At 40.0% G+C, this 21,448-nt stretch overlaps 1 protein-coding gene across 7 annotated transcripts in view; it reads right to left on the minus strand.

Annotated features, from left to right (window-relative positions):
• Positions 1-21,448, minus strand: part of FAM135A (family with sequence similarity 135 member A) — a 157,111-nt gene that overhangs the window by 39,813 nt on the left and 95,850 nt on the right. For all 7 annotated transcript variants that reach the window (XM_054022143.1, XM_054022148.1, XM_054022145.1 and 4 more), the window contains 4 exons: positions 9,031-9,104; positions 8,597-8,751; positions 6,012-8,343; positions 1,584-1,744 (listed from right to left, as the gene is read on the minus strand). In XM_054022143.1, coding sequence (XP_053878118.1) covers positions 1,584-1,744; positions 6,012-8,343; positions 8,597-8,751; positions 9,031-9,104 — 2,722 coding nt within the window. The remainder of the gene's footprint in view (positions 1-1,583; positions 1,745-6,011; positions 8,344-8,596; positions 8,752-9,030; positions 9,105-21,448) is intronic.

Below are 21,448 nucleotides of genomic sequence, written 5' to 3' on the forward strand. Positions count from 1 at the left end.
GTTTTTAAACATGGAAATTTGATAGCTGAACATGAAGGATGATTATGGTATATAGGAATTGCTATATCAGATCAGACCAGTGCTCTATTTATTACACTATCTTGTTTCCTTAACTGGCCAGTACCAGATGCTTCACTGGAAGGTACAAAAAAACCCGATAGTGGACAACTATGGAAAACCTACCCATAGGTAAAGTTTCTCCCTAACCCACACCAGTTAGTAGTCTGAAGCATGTGAACATATATCTAAATTTTTAATCCTTCCTAATTTCATGGTGGATGTTCTCATTATCAGAATAAATGTCTAATCGTTTTTTGAACCCTACTAAGCTCATGGCCTCAATATCTTGTGTCTATGACTTTCACTGGTAAATAGCTGGATAAACACACTTTTCTTCTCCTTGACAATGTACCTATAAAGCTTTTAAACAACATCAACAAAAACAGTTATTAACCTTTCTGTTGTTCTTTGAGATGTGTTGCTCATGTCATTCCATGTTAGGTGGGCACATGCCATGTGTACCATCACCACAGATTTTTCCCTCAGTGGTATCTATCAGGCTGACTCTGGTGCCCTCTGGTGCTGCACGCTTATGCACTGCTGGCCCTGCATCCTCTCAGCTCCTTCTTGCCGGCTAACTCTGACTGAGGGGCAGGAGGTTGAGTTGTGGAATAGACATGAGCAAGACATCGTGAAGAACAACAGTTACAGAAAGGTTAGTAACTGTCTTTTCTTCTTCGAGTGCTTGCTCATGTCCATTTTACACGAGGTGATTCATAAGCAGTACCCAAGAAGGTGGGCTTGGAGTTCATACTCATGTAGATTGCAACACTGCTCTCCCAAACCTGGCATCATCTCAAGCCTGCTGTATGATGGTGTAGTGGGAGAAGGCATCATTAACAGTCTGAGTTTAATCTCCCTGTCCTTTGTCCCAGACCTGAGGGCCAGCCAGAAGTTGCACTTCTGGGGTACATGGGACTCCCCCAAGCAATGGACAAACTTAGACTGGCTGTAGCTCACAAGTAGAGCTTCTCAACAGGAGAGGTAGTATTTGAAACCTGGCAAGCCAGGCATGCCCGGCCAGGGAGACAAGGCTCCGAAAAGTGAAAAAGAGAGGAGGAAAACAATCCTCTCACTACTTAATACTAACTAACTTTAACTTATACTAACTAACCCTAACAAACAACTATAGTGTAAACTAGAATATGAAATAGCTGAGGCACTCTCAAAGTGGACATGCTAAAGCTCCATCTCAGACCAACGCAGTAGAGAAGGAACTAAGGTTGGTTCGCCTGTGCATTGCTATACAGCCCAGTGTCTGGGACAAGAAGGCACAGGGTGCATACACAGGCCAAACAGGCACTGCTAATGGAAAAATCTCCAATCAAGAGTTCAAGAGGTGCATGCACACCTGAACTGGAGCACTCATAGGGACACTGCTCGAAGAACATCACATTCTTAAATCAATTTGATGAATCTATTTCTTTCAACACGGTTTAACTCAGAACTCAAAACAACAAAACCAAAACTTCATCTATCATTCTCAATTGATCTGTTATTCAGTAACAAGCAACACAGCATACCATCTAGGCCATGAACACAGACTACAAGATGTATTCCATCTTCTGAACCTTCATCCTCTTCTGTGCTGAAATAAGGTGCTGATGAAGCCAGTCTGAGAACATCACTATACATAAATCCAGGGAGTTTAAGTTGCTTTAATTCCTCTTTAGCCTGGAGAAAACTGGAACAAAACAATGCTTACTATAATAATTCTGTTATATACCTTATTAAAATCTAATAAATGTAGGGTCTGCAAGAACATAATTTTCCACTGCTTTTTACTTAAATATTTCATTTATTTAGTTCATATAAAGCATAAAAACATTTATTCCAGACTTAGGCACCCATGACAAATTATTAAAAAAGTGCAATCCAAGATAAATACAAACAGTGCCAAGCTAACAAAAGAAGTCAGTCCCCAAAATCCAAATTTTCCACCTCAGGTCTCATGAAATCCTATTCTCCCCAAATAAAGTCCACACCCACAAACACAAGCTCTCCATCCTCCAAAGACCTTTGCAAATTGGTCGACTTTGAGGTATATCATAAAGGTACACAGGATCCTGTTAACTGCAGTAACCAGCATTCATCTAAATAAATTATTAACGGAATACAATTGGGTTTAATTCTTTCTTAAAGCCTGATCTGAAGCCCACTGGAAGTCAAAGTAAGTAGAGACTCCCATTAACTTTACTGGAGTTTGGATTAGGCAGGCACTTAGGCCTGGATGCACAAAAGGACGTAGGCGTTGCAATGCATCACAGCGACATAGCTACCTCCTTTTGCAGAGGCAAGTGTTGTTAAGATAATGGGAGAGCACTCTTCCATTGACTTATATCAGAGTAGCAGCCGTGTTAGTCTGTATCCGCAAAAAGAACAGGAGTACTTGTGGCACCTTAGAGACTAACAAATTTATTAGAGCATAAGCTTTCGTGGACTACAGCCCACTTCTTCGGATGCATATAGAATGGAACATATATTGAGGAGATATATATACACACATACAGAGAGCATGAACAGGTGGGAGTTGTCTTACCAACTCTGAGAGGCCAATTAAGTAAGAGAAAAAAAACTTTTGAAGTGATAATCAAGCTAGCCCAGTACAGACAGGTTGATAAGAAGTGTGAGAATACTTACAAGGGGAGATAGATTCAATGTTTGTAATGGCTCAGCCATTCCCAGTCCTTATTTAATCCTGAGTTGATTGTGTCTAGTTTGCATAGTTCTGAAAATCAGGCCACTTACTTAAATCCATATTTAGACACTGTAATGCCTGATTTTAAAGTACGTACATTTTTTTAAAAAATAGCCTATGTTCTTAAGAGTTTGAAATGGGATATGGGAGATATCTGGTTCAATTCCGCCTTCCACCTGAGGGGTAAAAGGAATTTGAATAGAATCTGCCACCTTTCAGGTGAGTGCTCAACCATTGGGCTGCGGGATATTCTGATGTGAGGCTCACTTCATCTCTCTTGTTGAAGCTGCTGCACTGTAGATAAATAGTGAATGACAGTCATTTAAGCAGAGAGACTGTTTCTTGGATGACTGCTCTAACCATCAGACTACAGAGTCATTCTCATGCTTGTGCACATGTGAGAGAGAGACAAGTGGGTGAAGTAACATCTTTTATTGGATCAATCTCTGTTGATGAGAGAGAAGCTTTCAAGCTTACACAGAGTTCTTCAGGTCTGGGAAATATACTCAGAGTGTCCCAGCTAAATACAAGGTCAAAGCATAAGTAGTTAACACATATGTCAAGGGACCATACAAGGTGAAGTGGCCAGTTACACCTCCCCAGTCGTGAATGGAAAGGGGAAGCTTGGGGAGGAGTTTTAATGGATTAGATTGTTGTAATAAACCATAAATCCAGTCTCTCTATTCAGTCCATGATCTTTGAGAGAGAAGGGGCAAGAGTGAGAGCACACAAGCATGAGAATGACTCTATAGCCTGGAGGTAAGATCACTCATTCAAGATGTGGGAGACCCAGGATCAAATTGGGGTTTGAACTGGGGGCCTCCCAACCTCCTGGGGGAGTATCCTAACCACTTTGCTAAAAGTTACAAGAGTAGTCCTCCCCTTTGTTGTACTTTTTGCCTTAACATCCTCTGAGCACACCTATTGGATTGGGCCTTCTAAATCAAGTGTGGGGCCCAATCCAATAGGTGTGCTCAGAGGATGTTAAGGCAAAAAGTACAACAAAGGGGAGGACTACTCTTGTAACTTTTAGCAAAGTGGTTAGGATACTCCCCCAGGAGGTTGGGAGGCCCCCAGTTCAAACCCCAATTTGATCCTGGGTATCCTCCCATGGTTAATGAATCTTCCCATGGTTTGTGAATCGCTCTGTGTCTTAGGCAAGAAATAGATATCCAGGTGCCCAGAGGGAGGCAACAGGGCACTTACTCAGAGGCAGAAACGTAGGTACCTAGGAAACTTTTACTGTAAAAATTTAGGTGCTGAGTTATTTAGGAATCTACGGGGTTAGGTGGCAGCTGAGTGGGAATTTTGTGCATCTTAGTGGAGCCTAAAACTTAGTAGGTACTTAGGTGCAGGGACCAGAGGGATAGGGAATGGTAGGAAGGCCTAACTCCTTTTGTGCATCCAGGCCTCAATCTCTAGGTCAGATGAGGATGGGAGACAATGCTTAGAATTGCCTACCAGCAGCCCTTTGGAACAAACTGAGGAATTGGAACTGATGTGCTCCAAAAGAAACCATGTATCATCCTCGTGACTAGAGAAAAAGATCATTATGTGAGGTCTCTCAAGTGAGAGAGTCAGGAAAACAGAAAAAATCACTTCACCATAAAAAACAACCCTATTCTAAGTGCCCTTTTCCATACTTATTTATATTTGATTACTGTACATACAGTCCTTAGTATAGATCCAGACTTTATGAATTACTGTTCATCTATAGCTCTAATAAATGTAAATGGAGAGTATTTTAATGCTCCCATTCTTTAACAGTAGGGGGTTGCACACATTGTAGCTTCTGTAGGCCAAGCACATTGCGCCCACATTGTGCTTCTTACATCCCTCCATTCCTCCCCCCAACCCCCACAAGCAGCTTGTATGCCACCTTCCCATGCCCATCCATTTCAGGGACTCTCTGCTAGTCCCATCACCCCCTCCCTCAGGGCTCTGTGCATGTCCCCCATTTTCCTCCTGGTATCTGTGTTCCTCCCCATCCCATCTCCAACTCCCACCACCACGACTACAGTGTCTGCTCCCACTTCCCAGGGCTCCTCCTCCTTCCCTTACCATCTCTCCTCCCCAGTTCCTGCTTTCTTTTCCCCAACTCTACTCCCCAACCCTGGGTCTCTGCTTCCATGCCCACCCAACCCCCATCTGGGTCGCTACTTCCCTCATCACCACCACTCCCTCGTCCCAACCAATTCCTTGAAAGTTCCTGCTTTGCCCCTCATCCACTCACCCATATTCTGGGTCTTGGTTTTTCCCCCTTCGCTTCCAGGTCCCTCCATCCACCCCCTCCCATTTCTCTCCACTTCTGATTCTACCACCCCAACCCAAACCCCAGACATCACCAGATCCCTGTTTTTCCTCCCACCATTCCCTATCCTCTGGTCCCTCCTGCTTCCCCCACTGGATCCCCACTTTCCCTCACCCCCTGTCCCCATTTCCCCCCAAGCCTCCCTGTAAAGCTCTCTTATTTCTGTTACAGTCTGGGCTATGCACAATATCCCCCATGGCAAGTTAAGCTGCTGCCTCTGATATATGTAGGTAGTAAGGGGGCGGGGACAGAGAATTTCCTTTGCCTGCAGCACCAGAGCAGTGTGGGGGCCCTGATTTCCCCCTGAATCAGCCTTCTCCAGTTTTCCAATCTGCTGCAAAAATTAATAGGTTTGTGCCCATGGATGCCTGGAACATTCCCTATAATTTGGGAATTGGAGGGATGTAGTGTTTCAAAGTTATTGTGTTACAGACAAACAGATGACTGAAAATTGCCATTGAGTTGAGCATTACACCTCACTTTGCTTGGCCAGTTGTGCTGGGCAGCTAGTCTTGTTGTCTTAAACAATTTTGTAACACATGATGTCCCTTTTCTTTACCTACTATGTTAAGTTTTCATTTTATAAAACACCATTTTTCTTTTCTCTAAGATCCTGAAATATTTCTATTCTGTAATTCCTCATTTTAAAAAATGTTTTAATGTACATTTATTCAATATATAAATCTCAAAGTTTTAATTTTGCTTTAAATTTGCAAACAACGTGAGATGAGTAGATGTGATAACTGGAATTCTGTGTTAACATACACTTTCTAACAAGCCTCTAAAACCTGAAAAGTTAGTTGTATGCGCAGGAGAAAATAAATCCATAATTCAGCAACCTGGAAGATATCTTGATCAAAGACCATGTTTCTTTTCCCTCTGAATACCATATTTTAAGTTTTTCAAAATTTAAAGAGACTTTGTTTAAAAAAAATCACTTACGCTAGCATTTGAGGTTTGGGGGAGCTTTCATACCAGGAAACAGATGAAGCTGAGCTGCAGGATGTGCTGCCTGGCTGTTTTGTTATTGCATCAGATTTGCTTTTTGAAGTACATATAACACTGCAAGGAGAGTCTCTCAGCACAGAGGGAAAAGACAAACAACCAGGAGTACAGATAGGAGCCATATTCATTCCATCCCTTAGATGTTCGCTGTCAATCCTTTCAGATCTCAAAGTTTTTTCTTCCATTAGACCATGATTCTGCTCAAAGTCAGCATTTGTATCTCCATCTAAAATATTACTATCATCCGTTTCCTCATAATACCCATTTTCAACCATTTCTTGATCCTGCTCCTCCTCCTCCTCATCATCCTCCTGTTGTGAAGAGCCAACTGTTTGTTTTTCAGATGTTTCCTTTTGAGGACTATCAGGATTGCTGTTGTCAGTAGGGCAAATATCAGAAATATCTGTACTGCTTCTAGAGCCAAAGTAGTTTTCTACAAGACCTTGTTTCACAATATCGATACTACTGGTTGATGAGAGATGATTTGCATCTGGGTGAGTCTCACTTTCAACTGTTGGCAGTTCCTCAATTGTTTGCCTTAATTCTAGAGGTTTGTTATGTTGTCCCTCATTTGTTTTCTCTACATTACACTTAGCATTACTAGATACTGAACCTGAAACAACACATGGTTCTCCCAGATAAATAACTTCTGAATGTAATTCAGTTGCTCCTTCTGTAGTGTTCTGTTGCCTATCAAGGCTTTGAGAGTCCTTAAAAACTGTGTCAAAGTTTGCACGTGAGCTGTAACTTTTCATCTCAGTAGATATATCTTCTTCTGAAGCAACCAACTGTAAAGAATCTTTTAAGTTTGAAAGTGAGGAACGTAGAGAGACAGTTTCATTGTCTGAATACCCTGAAAATACAACACACTGTTGCTGTAAAATGATATTTGATTTTTTATTGTCATCACATTTTGGCAAATCAATTGTTCCCAGATCTAATATAGTTTTGCTGTCACTTAGTTGGCATTCAGGTACAATCGATATCTTTGAATTTTCATCAGGTGAAAGCTCATCATCATCTGACGGTAGAGAATTTATGGATGTCAGGGATGACTGTATTTCGCTCAGTGCACTAGTACTCTCAGTACAATAGCTTTCTATTGCATTTTTTATGTAATCTGGTTTTAGTAAAAGCTGAGGAAATAGTTTTTCACTATTGTAAGCACTTTGCCCTTGAATGGTTTCAAAAAATACATCAGGGTTGGAGTGTGTTGCAAAAGAGCTAGGTTCACTTTCTACACCTGAATCTGAAAACCTAGATGAGGCATAAGTGACACTAACATCTGGTAACTTAATCGTGTCTCCACTTATGGCAACATGAGTCTCTTTTGTAGAAAGAGCAGAATGATTGCTTTTTACTCTTGTCAATGCATCTCCAGTATGTTGGTAGTTCGTTTCTTGCACATCATCCTTTTCAAGCACCAGTACCTGTTCCCCCGAGTTAGCTTTACTTCCAGATTCTGCAGTCTGAAAGTTGGGCACCTGTAAATTCTCTCCATCTTGCAGAAATTCTGCCCAGGATCCAATACGAACAGTCACTTTCTCCCCTTCATAAAGATTCTTGTTACTTGGTTTGACCTCAACTGTCCTCATTCCTGATGAAGTTGGCTGACAGCCAGGACAACCTTCAACTATGCTTGTAGGTGTCAAAATGCTATCCACCTGTGTAACTCCAGTACCTGCCTGGGAGATATTAACTCTGCCAAAAATGGTGGAATTTGCACAATTAGAGACCACAGGACTACACTGGCTTTGCTGAACATGGTCAGTTTGGGCAGATTTTTGTTCAGTTCTAGATGGCACACATCTAAGTTCTTTTTGACTTATTTGCCTTGTGCAGGTCCTTGTGTCACAAGCAAAGCCACCTATTGCAGGATCCAGTCCTTTCTGATGAGACGAAGGCCTGCCTTCATAGCATTTAGAGACTTCCTCTGGTGCTGTGTTTTTCAAACATTTGTAGCCTACTAAGACCACAGAGTCCTTAGAGTTCTGTTTTACTATTTTTTTTGTGTTTTCAGTTTTCATTGTTTTCATTAGTTTAGTAACCTTAACTTTGGATTTGTTTACATCTTCATTTTTCCCTTTCAAAGACTTTGTTAGCTGCTTTTCACTTTCTGAATGCCAAATGTTGGAGGCACCTGCAGGTCTGATTTTCAACTCTGGGCTAGAAAAACCAGCTACAAAACCTTCTTCGGCCTCAAATTTATCCAGCTTATTGGACTCTGACCTCTGAAGATTTTCTACTGCCAACCAGGGTACATCCAAATCTTTTACACACACACACACATACAAAAAAAAAAGTGAGAAAAGAAAAGCACAGTTTATAACAAGATTATGCAAATTACTAAAGCTATACAACTTTCATTACAAAATTTAAAAAACTTTACAGCTATTCAAAATATAAACTAGATAAACATTCAAAACATTTCTCTATTGCTAGAAAATATACAGAAAAATATACCTAATTTTTCTATAGCTTTACTTATTCTTCAGAGGAAGAACACACAAGCTTGTATTTACCTTCAGTAATGGAATCTAAATACCGATCTTCAAAGATTATAGGTAATGAGTTCAGGTCTCCATCTAGTTCACTGCATTCAATAGGAAGAGGTGGAAGAGAACTGCAGAAGGAGGTGTTTTTGATAGCTGTACACATCTGTAGATGACTCTGAGCACTGAAAAATATTACCTTGCATTAAGAGAATTGTAAGAGAGGATGGTAATCCTACACAGTAAATTGTTACTGTTAATACTTAAACAGAATACACTAAATCTAAACTCCTATTAAATTAGTTACACAAGTACATACAAGGCATTTTTGTAATCTGAAGCATATTAAAGATAACACACTTGTGACATATGTTGTGCACTACAAGCTGTTTCTGTGCATTTAGCAACACGATTTGGAAAAGTAATAAAAAAAGCCTCACTATAAACTATTTCAAGTTACTCACTGTAGTTCTTGATATGCAAGAGCAGCTTGCCTTGGATGCTCAAGACAAAAGAATGCTTCGGAAAACCTTCGTACCTGAAAGATTCCAACAATTACAACTAGCAAAATAAGAATTCTTTTTACATAGAAAAAGCAATTTAAAAAACCAACAACATTGCTATGTCACGTCAGTGTCACGCGTGAATAAATAGTAATGTTTTCATGAAATATTCAGTCATCAAATTTCATGAACAAGAGTGTCAGTTGATGTGTCTTTTTTTTTTTTTAGCACGAACAGATATAGGATTGGGGCAGATATTGGTTTTGAATGGGAAGCACGGTCTTGAACAAATAGGGCAAATGTAACATGCTCCAGTTGCCTATCTGGACACATAACAGAGACATGAACAAAAAAAATTAATATAAATTTGAATAAAAGGAAGTTTAGTTAGTATCATATGAGCAAGTTCAAAAATGTATGATGGTTGTCCTCAAGAGTGGAAACTCATCAAATATTCTTCAGTTCATGAGAATGCAGCAGGCCAGAATTATACAAGGGTGTGTATTTTGACCTTTTTCTGTCCCAGATTTCAAAGTGAACAAAATATAGTACAGATTTTACATTGCCTTTACCATTTCTCCTGCAATTTACAATGCCAAAAGTACTGTGCCAGCAATGATTACCCATTAAGATTTAGTTGTCAAAATACATGAATAAAATAAAGCAAATACAATAATAATTTTTTTTACAGCACAAAGGAGCTTATATTTACCTACTGTCAAAATACAAGAATGAAATATATGTTATTAATTTAAAAATGGAGAAATTGGAACTGTGGAATATACAGTAATCTATTACATGTAAAAAATTACAGTAGTGCAATGTTAATATTCCACACGTGAGTACACAATAGTCAGGAACATTAGATCTCCCACATTGCATATAGCGGTCTAACCAGTAACCTCAAGTCCTACATAAATGTAACATGGGTAAATTAACATTGTTATGAGAATTTTTACTTTTGCATCTCCTCACCACTGTGTTCACACAATTTTAATGCTGCATTACAATAGATTTTACCTAGTTTGGTTGGTTTTAAAGGAGATGCAGAGAAAGGTGTTTGGGTATAGAACAGCAGAGTTTCAAGCTACTCCATATGCTACTATCTTCAGCACAAACATGTTTTATTTACTGGATATATAATAATTGTAAGAAATGTTTGAAATCACTCAGCCATCTAATTGTACCTGTAGCTAGTCTGTTTAACAGTGTTTTCTTGCTACTTTCTCTTGCCCATCCCCTCTGAGTACTTGATACACTCATGGTCTCTCTCTTAGATTATACACTCTTCAGGGCAGAAGCTGTCTCATTATGTATTTGTAGAACTCAGTGAGGCCCAATCCCCAATTGATTCCCCTGGGTACCACCATTTCAGCTACACATGTACACCAAAAATCACAGCTACATACAATACAAGGAAAATCTAGTCAAGCACTACTGAGTTCTACAGCATGGGATTATAGCACTATGCAATTCATGTGTACTCACAGGCAATATTTAAAATGAAAAGCCAAAATGACTTTTTGATTTATGTGTAAAAGCCCATTTAAATGTTATTTTTCCTGCCAATAAGTGTTCACAGAAAATATTTCTCAGAGAGAACTAGCCATATGTCAAAATCTGATTTCAAGTTTCTGTCATTAGAGTTTTTTTTAATGGAAAAATATATCTTCCCAGTTGCATAATTCAGAAAAAGAAAAAAAAAAAAACCCACAGGATTTGAGTCACTTTACCACAAAATTCACCTTTAGGCTATAACCAAGCATGAAAAGGTTCAACCACAAGGGAAAGTTTTTAAAAAAAGTTATGGGGAAACAAAAACAGCAGGTTAAAAAGGAAACTGCATTGCAAAACTTAACTTATGGCTTTTCTTATAGCTTTTACCAGCAGAGAAAGCTCATCTATTTTTCCTGTCACATGGAATCATATTTTAATGATACACAAATGTCCCTGTGTGTAGAAGTAGACTTTCAGTTATACTGTCTCCTTAGATCTTAAATTTGCTACTCTTGGCAATCTTGGCTAGTTGGTCTTTGTTTTTATCATCAGACAAACCACACTTTCCACTTCATTTCTGTAAGAGATTGCGTCCCTTTGTTCTGGAAAAATGGTTAAAGCATAGTCTAACCCAGAGACAACCCTTAAAAGGAAAAGTTATCATGCCATGGGAAATATGGAGAAAAGATCATGTTAATATCCCTTCCCTGGAAGTCTGAGGGAGAGCTTGGATGGGTCTTCAAATGGGAAAGGCATAAATAAAACAAAACAAAAACTGCAATGAGACATTTCAATCAAACATCAAGGGAAAAGTTCTTTAGAAAGAAATTAACTCTTCCTCTTTGTCATAGGATCTGGCCCTTTCACATGAGTCCGGGACCAGCCTACCTGTGACAGGCTCCTGTAAGGGAGAACAAGCCAACTTGGGCCCACCTGGAAGTGGTAGGTTTATTATTGTTAGGATTATGGTGGCACGCACATTCACAGAATACAGTAAAACAGTCCCTGCACCAAAGATCTTGTAATTTAGGAAAGGAACCCAGTGCATCATATTAATAAAAGTGATATTATTCAAATTATACAAAATTAAAGTACAATTGATTTTTGTCCTAAACCAGTGATTAGAAATGGTGGAGAGCTTGTAGTGGGTTATAGATTGCTGTAATAAGCCATAAAACCAGTGTCTCTATTTGATCCACGATTTTTAGTGTCTAGCAAAGTTATGAATTTAAGCTTCCAGGTGTTGTGCGAGTTTCCCTTGAGGATGAGGACTGACAGGTCACATACAGAGTGATCGCTTTGTGAAAAGTGTTTACCCACAGGTGATTTGGTGTTTTTGTCTTTCATCATTTTTCTGTGTGAATTCACTCAAGAGCATAGTGACTGTCTCGTGTCACCCACATAATTGTTATTGGGGCATTTAGGACACTGGATGAGGTACACCACAAGTTGTGATAGGCATATGTAGAACCCATGGACCTTGAAACATGTGTTGTGGAGGTACTGATTATTTTAGCAGTGGGGATATGGCTGCAGATTATGCATCTGCTGTTCTGGCAGGATCTGGTGCTCCTTTGAGTTTCTGTGTCCTATTCTGTGGAGCTTGTTTCTGATGATGAGCTTAGAGAGGTTGGGGGTTGTTTGAAAAGTGGGTTCAGGAAAGATTTCTTTCAGGATGTAGTCCCCATCAAACATGGGTTGTAAGTGTTTAATGATACTCCATATGGGTTCCAGTGTGGAGTGGTAAGTGACAACTAGGGGTATGCAGTCGGAGAGGGTTTTATATCTGTTTTGAAGCAGGTTCTCTCAGGGTATTTGGGTGACCCATTCCATGATGCAATCTACTTCTCTAATGGAGTGTCCTTGTTTGGTGAAGGCGGTTTTAAGTGAGTTAATGTTTATATCCCTTTCTCCTTGGAGCATATTCTGTTTTCTTGGCATGTCGGCGGTGGTTACTGGATCTGTGAAGGTAAGTGTGGTGATTCATGGGTTTCTTGTATATAGTTGTTTTTAGGGTTCCATCCATGAAGCTGATCATGGTGTACAGGAAGTTGATGTTAGTGTGAGAGTGGTCTAGAGAGAGTTTAATGGATGGATGGTAGTTGCTGAAGTTGTGATGGAAACCTATGCGGGAGTTTAGGTCTGCTCAGAGGATGAAAATATCATTGATGTATCCTCAGGTAGATAATTGGTTTCATGCTGAATTTGTTCAGAAATTCTTCTTCAAGGTCGCCTATAGATTGGAAGAGATTGGCATATTGAGAAGCCGTCCTAGTTCCCTTGATTTCTCCCATGGTTTGGACAAAGGGTTTGTTGTTGAATATAAAATTGTTGTGGGTGAGGATGAAATGGATGAGTTTGGGGATATGTTTGAGGTGGCTATCTGAGTGTTATCCATTGCCTTGAAGATACTTGAGGCAGGCAGCAATGCCACCATTTTGACAGATGGTTGTGTATAGGGATTTATCATTGATGTAATGATATATCTGAGATACATCAATGATATTTTCATGGGTCCTACAACAGTGCACTAAATGTTTCAATAACAACTATGTGGGTGAAACGAGACAATTAATACACTCTTGAATGCACTCTCACAGAAAAATGATAGAAGACAAAAAACACCAAATCACCTGTGGGGAACACTTTTCACAAAGTCTATCTGACCTCTCAGTTCTCATCCTCAGAAGGAAACCTGCACAACACCCGAAAGCTTAAATTCATAATTTTGCTAGTCACAAAAAATCATGGACTGAATAAAGACACTGGATTTATGGCTTATTACAAAAGTGTTACCCACAAAATGCCCCCCCCCCCCCCCCCCCACACACACACACCAACCATTTTTCTTCCCTATGACTAGACATAAGTTAACTGGCCACTTCACTTTGAATGGTCTCTTACAATATCTGTTAACTACTTAGGCTGAACAATATGCATTAACTACTTATGCTAAACAACCTGTTCCACCTTGTATTTAGCTGTGACACTAAAAATTAATTTCCCAGACCCAAAGAAGAGCTCTGTATAAGGCCTCGGCTACACTTGGGGATTCACAGCGCTGCCATGGCAGCACTGTGAAGCGCGAGTGTAGTCGTGCCGCCAACGCTGCGAGAGCTCTCTCGCAGTGCTGCAAGTACTCCACCTCTCCGAGGGGAATAGCTTGCAGCGCTGCGAGCGAGCGTGCAGCGCTACAGGCGCTGATTACACTGGCACTTTACAGCGCTGTGCTCGGGCAGGGGGGTGGGGGAGTGGTGCGTTTTCACACCCCTGAGCGCAGCAAGTTGCAGCGCTGTACAGCGCCAATGTAGCCAAGGCCTAAGCTTAAAATCTTGTCTCTTTCACCAGCAGAAGTTGGTCCAATAACTGGTCCACCTTGTGTCTCTAATATCCTGGGACCGACAGAACTACAACAACAATGCATTATATACAACTGTTTATTAAGTGAATTTTAACACTTACGAAAGGAGCTGGATTAACAGATCTAGATAGTTCTCTGTATATGTTGTTGGCAAGCTTGATCAAACTGCCGCAAACTTGACTTAAAGGAATCAGTACTAGGGACGCAATGGTAGTTCAGTCTCTATGTCTCATTGATGTTTGACTTTTATGTACAGACTACAATAACAAGGATATCAACTAGTGCCCAATATCCATGAGGAAATCAACAAATTACCAACACTCATTTAATACATGACACCTACCAACCAGCAGATGGCAATGACTTTCTATCATTACCAACTTCGGATGACTTCATAATAGAGACTTAGCTGTGAAAGGTTTTGTACCCTGTTATAAGTCATCTATCATGAAGTCCCCCACAATTGTGTTTTATGGTCCTCCAATAAGAAATAAATAAATAAAGAGGAGGGATCTTTTTAAAAAAAAAAATCGTATTATTGTGGCGAACACATTGTTGCCCAGAGATGCGCAGACAGGCAATGTGAGATTCTTAGTTTTCTTAAAATTTTAGTAGGGACATCAGGCTGGAAGAAATAGTTTCAGGATGTGTTCAGGCCTACCAGAAGATGTCACCATAGAACAAAAATTTATCATTACAAAATGTTTACATTCTAGATTGATTGATTTATATTATAAAAAATAACACACACTAATTTTAAATCATTTTTTCACATAACCTACTTAACCCAAAACCTCATTAACTGTACATTGTAACTGTGTACACACAAACTCTCACTCAACAAGACTGTAGTTATTTTTGTAATGTAGCAATCAAAATCTGTTGCAATTTTTAACTCAGAGGGATGATGTCTTATTAAAGGTAATCTGCAAGAATTTTAAAAAATAAAATAATTGCATTATGTGCTGAATGTTTCCAACAACAAAAATGCAGCACAATTGCTTCAGAAATATTTATATTGCAATATCAAGACATACAATAAGCATAAAAACAGACCCAGATGTCTTTGATAAACACCACAAAATCCAGTATAAGGAAAATCAGTCAGCATAATACAGGTTTATCTCAGGGAGAGGTGATGCTTTGCAGAAGGGATGGTCTATAAATATGAGAATGGTAAAATTAGCAAAGATTAAGCATTTAATAGAGCACATTATCAAGTAACGTATTAATTTATTGCAATAAAAACGCAAAAGACTTTCTGTGCCAGAGAGGACAATAAATAGGATCTCTCATATCATAACTAAATTTATTAGCAGCCTGAAACCAAAAAGGCTGCACCATTGTACATGAGCAGATCAAATCATAAGTGAGACCCCTTTTCACTGCAAGCTCTCCAGCACAAGGATATCTCATGAATCCCCAGACCATAAAGACTCACACTAGTATTTAGTGCATAACACAAAGTACTATATTGTGCATCCCAGAATTAGGTTCCGAGTACACAGTCAAACATTCTCTGAAATCGATGCTCATAAATTTACTATTTCTTTTTAAATTTTAGGTCCCCATAACTCCAGGATTGTTGGCTGCTGCTCCAATATGTGAACAGCAGAGTGTCTTCTATGGACTGTAACATGAACTAGAGTTTTCTGCTCAATCCTGCAGCCAGCCTATATGGGGTCAATTAAGTGAACGTGGATTTTTGGTTATTTTTCATTAAAAGGCATGTGTTTGCACAGTGTTTCAGAGAAACAGTTTTTTTTTAATCTTTTGATATAGAAAACAATAAAAATCACCTTTGCAAACCAGTGCTCTATAAACTTAAAAAGTTCCATTTAACTGCCCCCTACAAGTTGGCTCCAGGAGGGTTTACTAGTTGATGGTACATCACCCAATTCATGCCCAAACGTGGCGAAAGAGCTAGACCAGAGGTTCCCAAAGTGGGCGATACCGCCCCCTGGGGGGCGCTGGAACGATCCAGGGGGGCAGTAGTAGCCTCGGGTGCAATTTGGGGGCATTGAATAAAAATAAGGGGGCGGTGGAAGCATAAAGAAAGAAGAGAATATAAAAAAATTTTGAAAAACCATTCGTACATGTTTCATCTGTTGTGTAACATAGAGTTAAAGTTGTAGTGATTACTTTATTTTCCAAATAAATTCACAAATTATAACCGATCAGGTGTCAAGTCCGCCAACAGCTCTTAACAAGCAAGCGTTGGCAGGCGAGCATGTCGCGCATTGTCGGGAAGTCCAGCATGCACTGGCAGGAATATGTGCGTGTAATGACTTGTTTACAATACGATACTATAAATAGGTGACATGTATGAAATCTAATTTAGATTGTTTCTGAATTGTGTAAAAAGCAGTTAACAATAGTGCAATAAGTATTTAAAAATTTTTATTCAAATTCGATACCTTTGATCTTTACGGATTATGGATCACATACAAAGCAAATTGTATTATTGTTGTTTCAATAAAACAGCAATTTACACGTGAGTATGTTTATACATTTTCTTACATATTTACCGTATGTTTCTGTGTCTCTAGTGCTTACTAATAATAAAATCGTAGCAGGCTTGTGTCGGTACAGTACTATTTGAAGTGTACAGTCAATATATTTGTCATATTTTTTATTACAATATTAACGAAAACAGGGGAATGCAATCGTAAAAAAACTGTTAACTATTAACATTTATTTATATCTATCAAATCATCTGTGTTAATTGGTAAATAAGGCGTGTGTTAATAAGGAACAATTATTTAAATAAGGGCAAACTAAATTAAAACTATTAACTGATTTTTAATTGCATATTGATTATTTTTAAATTAATTATTTCTTGATAAATTTAGTTTGCTATTTAACAATTTAATATCAAATACATATATCTAATGCTGAGCAAACAACTAGTTTCATTAGTATTTTAGTTTGGTTGTCTTTTGCCGTCTTACGCAAAAACCACCGTATACCTGATGTCGTGGGTGATATTCTAATAACACATCTTTCTTTACTATATTGTAGGACATAGGTAGAAATATAGATACATAAAAGAATGCAAATTTGTCACTGCATCTTTCTGTTTGTTCGCTTAAAGAAGGTAGATTTCCAGGGGGCAGTAATTTTTTTCTGAAAAGGGGGCGGTAGGCCAAATAAGTTTGGGAACCTCTGAGCTAGACCCAACAACTTGAGTTTGTCAGACCTAAAGCAAAAAGAAAAGTTTAATATTACTTATGTCTTGCATTCCCCTTTCACCCTTCGATGTCTGGATAGAGCATCTACTGTATGGGAACCTTAAAAATTTGTTTTAAAAATACTTGCAGATCACTTTCGAAAAGAGATGCGATTAGCTTAGTTCTTTTTAGCTATAAAAAGGGTCACCTTCAAGTACAGAGCTGTCACTTCAGAAACATGGCAGAGTGTGCATCCCTCCGTACGACACTACATTGTGGATAACATGGAATTATTCCATCCCAACTTGGGGCTGTGAATCTGGATTTGCATCTCTGGGAAGTATATTCCTGTAGGTACGTTTGAAGATCTAAAAGTCTGGTTTTCTGCCAAAAAGGTAAATTTGAGCAATGTTTATGCTCAAAATGATTCTGAGGTCAAAAATAGCTTGAAAGCAGTCATCCCTCAACTTCAAAAGACAGAACCCAAAGCAGGACCACGTAGTAGCAAATGACTTTATTAGTACACAGTACAAGTTCCTTTTAAATACATCAGATCCCAAATGGATATAAAAAGAATATAAAGATAAAAACGCTACTGTAAAACCATACAATGCTGTCAAAAATATGGAGGGGACCTCTATAGAAACTCTGTGGGACATTACAGTGGAGTGGAAGCCAGCAGGGATAGGGATCGTGCGAAAAAATGTTTTTGATTATGTGTATATCTCAACCCAGTTAACGGGGTGTTCAGCATATACTGATGAAGTAGATTGAAATTACCTAAAGTAAGTGCATCAATATTTAATTTTCAAAGATAACTGAGCTAGAAAGATAAAAAATAATTAAAGTCAGAGGATATTTAAAAACCAGATACTGCCCATACAAATAATTACCTAAAATATTTTATCGTTAACATCAGGGCTGAGGTAGAGAAAAAATATTTATATTTTTGTATTCTTATTATACACAGTCTGTAAACATCAACATACTATCTGGGCTCTAATACAGCTATTTCTAAGTAAGAGAGTCTTCCCCTTTATGTCCAACCTCAGAAATAATTTGGAGGATCCTCACTATTGCTACTGATTTTACATGGAAGGTGCTCAGATACTACAGTGATGAGTGGCAGTGTAAGACTAGGATAGAAACATAGTTGGGTGGGGTCATCAAACTACTAATAAAATATCCTCCCTACAGAATTAGTTTTGCATTAAGATTCAAGGCTTAGTCTGTCCAGGGGAAACCAGTTCCACAGCCATGAGTTCTTTCACTACGAAGGCAGAGTACCCAGCTCTTGTGCTAGGTATACACTGGACTCAATCAAAGTGTCCCTGATAGAAGACGGTTACTCACCTTTATAACTGTTGTTCTTTGAGATGGTGTTGCTCATATCCATTCCAATTAGGTGTGCGCGCGCTACGTGCACCATCGTCGGAGAATTTTCTACCCTAGCAACACCCGGTGGGTTGGCTGAGGAGCCCCCTGGAGTGGCGTCTTCATGGCGCTGGATATACACCCCAGCCAACTCAGTGCCCCCTCAGTTCCTTCTTGCCGGCTACTCCGACAGTGGGGAAGGGGGGCGGGTTTGGAATGGATATGAGCAACACATCTTGAAGAACAACAGTTACAAAGGTGAGTAACCGTCTTTTCTTCTTCGAGTGCTTGCTCATATCGATTCCAATTAGGTGACTACCAAGCCTTACCTAGGCGGTGGGGTCGGAGTGAGACATCGCTGAGTGCAGAACCGCTGATCTGAATGCAGCATCGTCTCTAGACTGCTGAACAAGCGCATAGGGAGCAGCGAAGGTGTGGACCGATGACCAAACCGCCGCTCTACAAATGTCCTGGATAGGGACTCATAGACTCATAGACTCATAGACTTTAAGGTCAGAAGGGACCATTATGATCATCTAGTCTGACCCCCTGCATGCTGCAGGCCATAAAACCGTCCCTACCCCTTCCCTGGACTCTGCTGTTGAAGTCCCCAATCCTGTTTTAGGTGACTTCAATCGGCAGAGACCCTCCTGCTAGAGATCCCTGCCCCATGCTGCGGAGGAAGGCGAAAAACCTCCAGAGGCTTGGCCAATCTGCCCTGGAGGAAAATTCCTTCCCGACCCCAAAAATGGCGATCAGTCAGACCCCGAGCATATAGGCAAGAGTCACCAGCCTGACCCCTGTCAGCCATTATACGATTTACCTACCATTGTTTGGTTTTCCTTGACTACTATGTTTTACCATTAAACCATTCCCTCCATAAATTTATCTAACTTAATCTTAAAACCAGACAGGTCCGTCGCCCCCACCGTTTCCCTCGGAAGGCCGTTCCAATATTTCACCCCTCTGACGGTCAAAAACCTTCGTCTAATTTCAAGCCTGAACTTCCCCACGGCCAGTTTATATCCATTCGTTCTCGTATCCACATTAGTACTAAGCTGGAATAATTCTTCTCCCTCCCTTGTATTAATCCCTCTAATATATTTAAAGATAGCAATCATATCCCCCCTCAGCCTTCGCTTTGTCAGACTAAACAACCCAAGCTCCTCTAGTCTCTTTTCATACGACAGGTTTTCCATTCCTCTGATCATCCTAGTGGCCCTTCTCTGCACCCGTTCCAGTTTGAGTTCATCTTTTTTGAACATGGGAGACCAGAACTGCACACAGTACTCCAAGTGAGGTCTCACCAGCGCCTTGTACAACGGGAGCAGGACCTCCTTATCCCTACTAGATATACCTCGCCTAATGCATCCCAAGACAGCATTGGCTTTTTTCACCGCCACGTCGCATTGTCGACTCATAGTCATCCTGCGGTCTACGAGGACCCCTAGGTCCTTCTCCTCTTCCGTTACTTCTAACCAATGCGTCCCCATCTTGTAACTAAAATTGTTATTAGTCATCCCCAAATGCATTACCTTACACTTTTTACTATTAAATTTCATCCTATTTCTGATACTCCAATTCACAAGCTCATTCAAGTCTCCCTGCAGGATATCCCTATCCTCCTCCGAATTTACAACGCCTCCCACCTTCGTATCATCCGCAAACTTTATCAGCCCACTCCTGCAATCGGTCCCGAGGTCAGTTATAAATAGATTAAATAAAATGGGTCCCAAAACCGAACCTTGAGGCACTCCACTAGTAACCTCCCTCCAACCCGACAGTTCACCCTTTAATACGACCCGCTGCATTCTCCCCATTAACCAATTCCTTATCCACCTCTGGATTTTCATATCGATCCCCATGTTTTTCAGTTTAACCAATAATTCCTCATGGGGTACAGTATCAAACGCTTTACTGAAATCCAGGTATATTAGGTCCACCGCATTTCCCTTATCTAATAAATCCGTTACTTTCTCAAAGAAGGAGATCAGATTCGTTTGGCACGATCTGCCCTTCGTAAAACCATGTTGTAATTTATCGCAATTGCCACTAACCTCCAGGTCCTCAACTAGTTTCTCTTTCAGAATTTTCTCTAACACCTTGCACACTACAGATGTTAAACTAACAGGCCTGTAGTTACCCGGATCACTTTTTTTCCCTTTCTTGAAAATAGGAACCACATTAGCTATTCTCCAGTCTAACGGGACCACCCCCGAGTTTACAGATTCATTAAATATTATCGCTAACGGGCCTGCTATTTCCCGCGCCAATTCCTTCAATATTCTCGGATGAAGATCGTCCGGTCCTCCCGACTTAGCCCCATTAAGGCAATCAGTTTTGTTTCTACCTCGAATACGGTAATCCCCCATCCCGAATGCCCCTCTGTAGTGGTGCTAGTATCCCTAATACCTTCATTGGCCTCATTAAACACCGATGCAAAATATTCATTGAGATATTGCGCCATGCCTAGATTGTCTTTAATCTCCTCTCCGGCAATAGTCTTCAGCGGTCCCACTTCTTCTTTCTTTGCTTTCTTCCTATTTATGTGGCTGTAAAACCTCTTACTATTGCTTTTAATTCCCCTCGCTAGGTCCAACTCTACACGGCCTTTGGCCTTTCTCACTCTATCTCTACATTCTCGGACTTCACTAAGGTAAGTTTCTTTACTAATCCCTCCCCTCTTCCACTCTTTGTACGCTTTCTGTTTTTTCCTAATCACCCCTTTGAGTCGGTCGCTCATCCAGCTCGGTCTAAATCTCCTGCTTTGTAATCTTTTTCCCTTTTTTGGAATGCAGGCCTCCGACAGCTCATGCATCTTTAACTTGAAGTAATCCCAGGCTTCTTCTGCCTTTAGATCCCTTAATACGTTTGCCCAATCCACTGCCCTTACCAGTCCCCTTAATTTGTTAAAATTGGCCTTTTTAAAATTATAAACCCTAGTCTTTGACTTAATTCTGTTACTCCTCCCATGTAT

The sequence above is a fragment of the Malaclemys terrapin genome, chromosome 3 (assembly GCF_027887155.1).
Source record: "Malaclemys terrapin pileata isolate rMalTer1 chromosome 3, rMalTer1.hap1, whole genome shotgun sequence".
NCBI lineage: Eukaryota > Metazoa > Chordata > Testudines > Emydidae > Malaclemys > Malaclemys terrapin.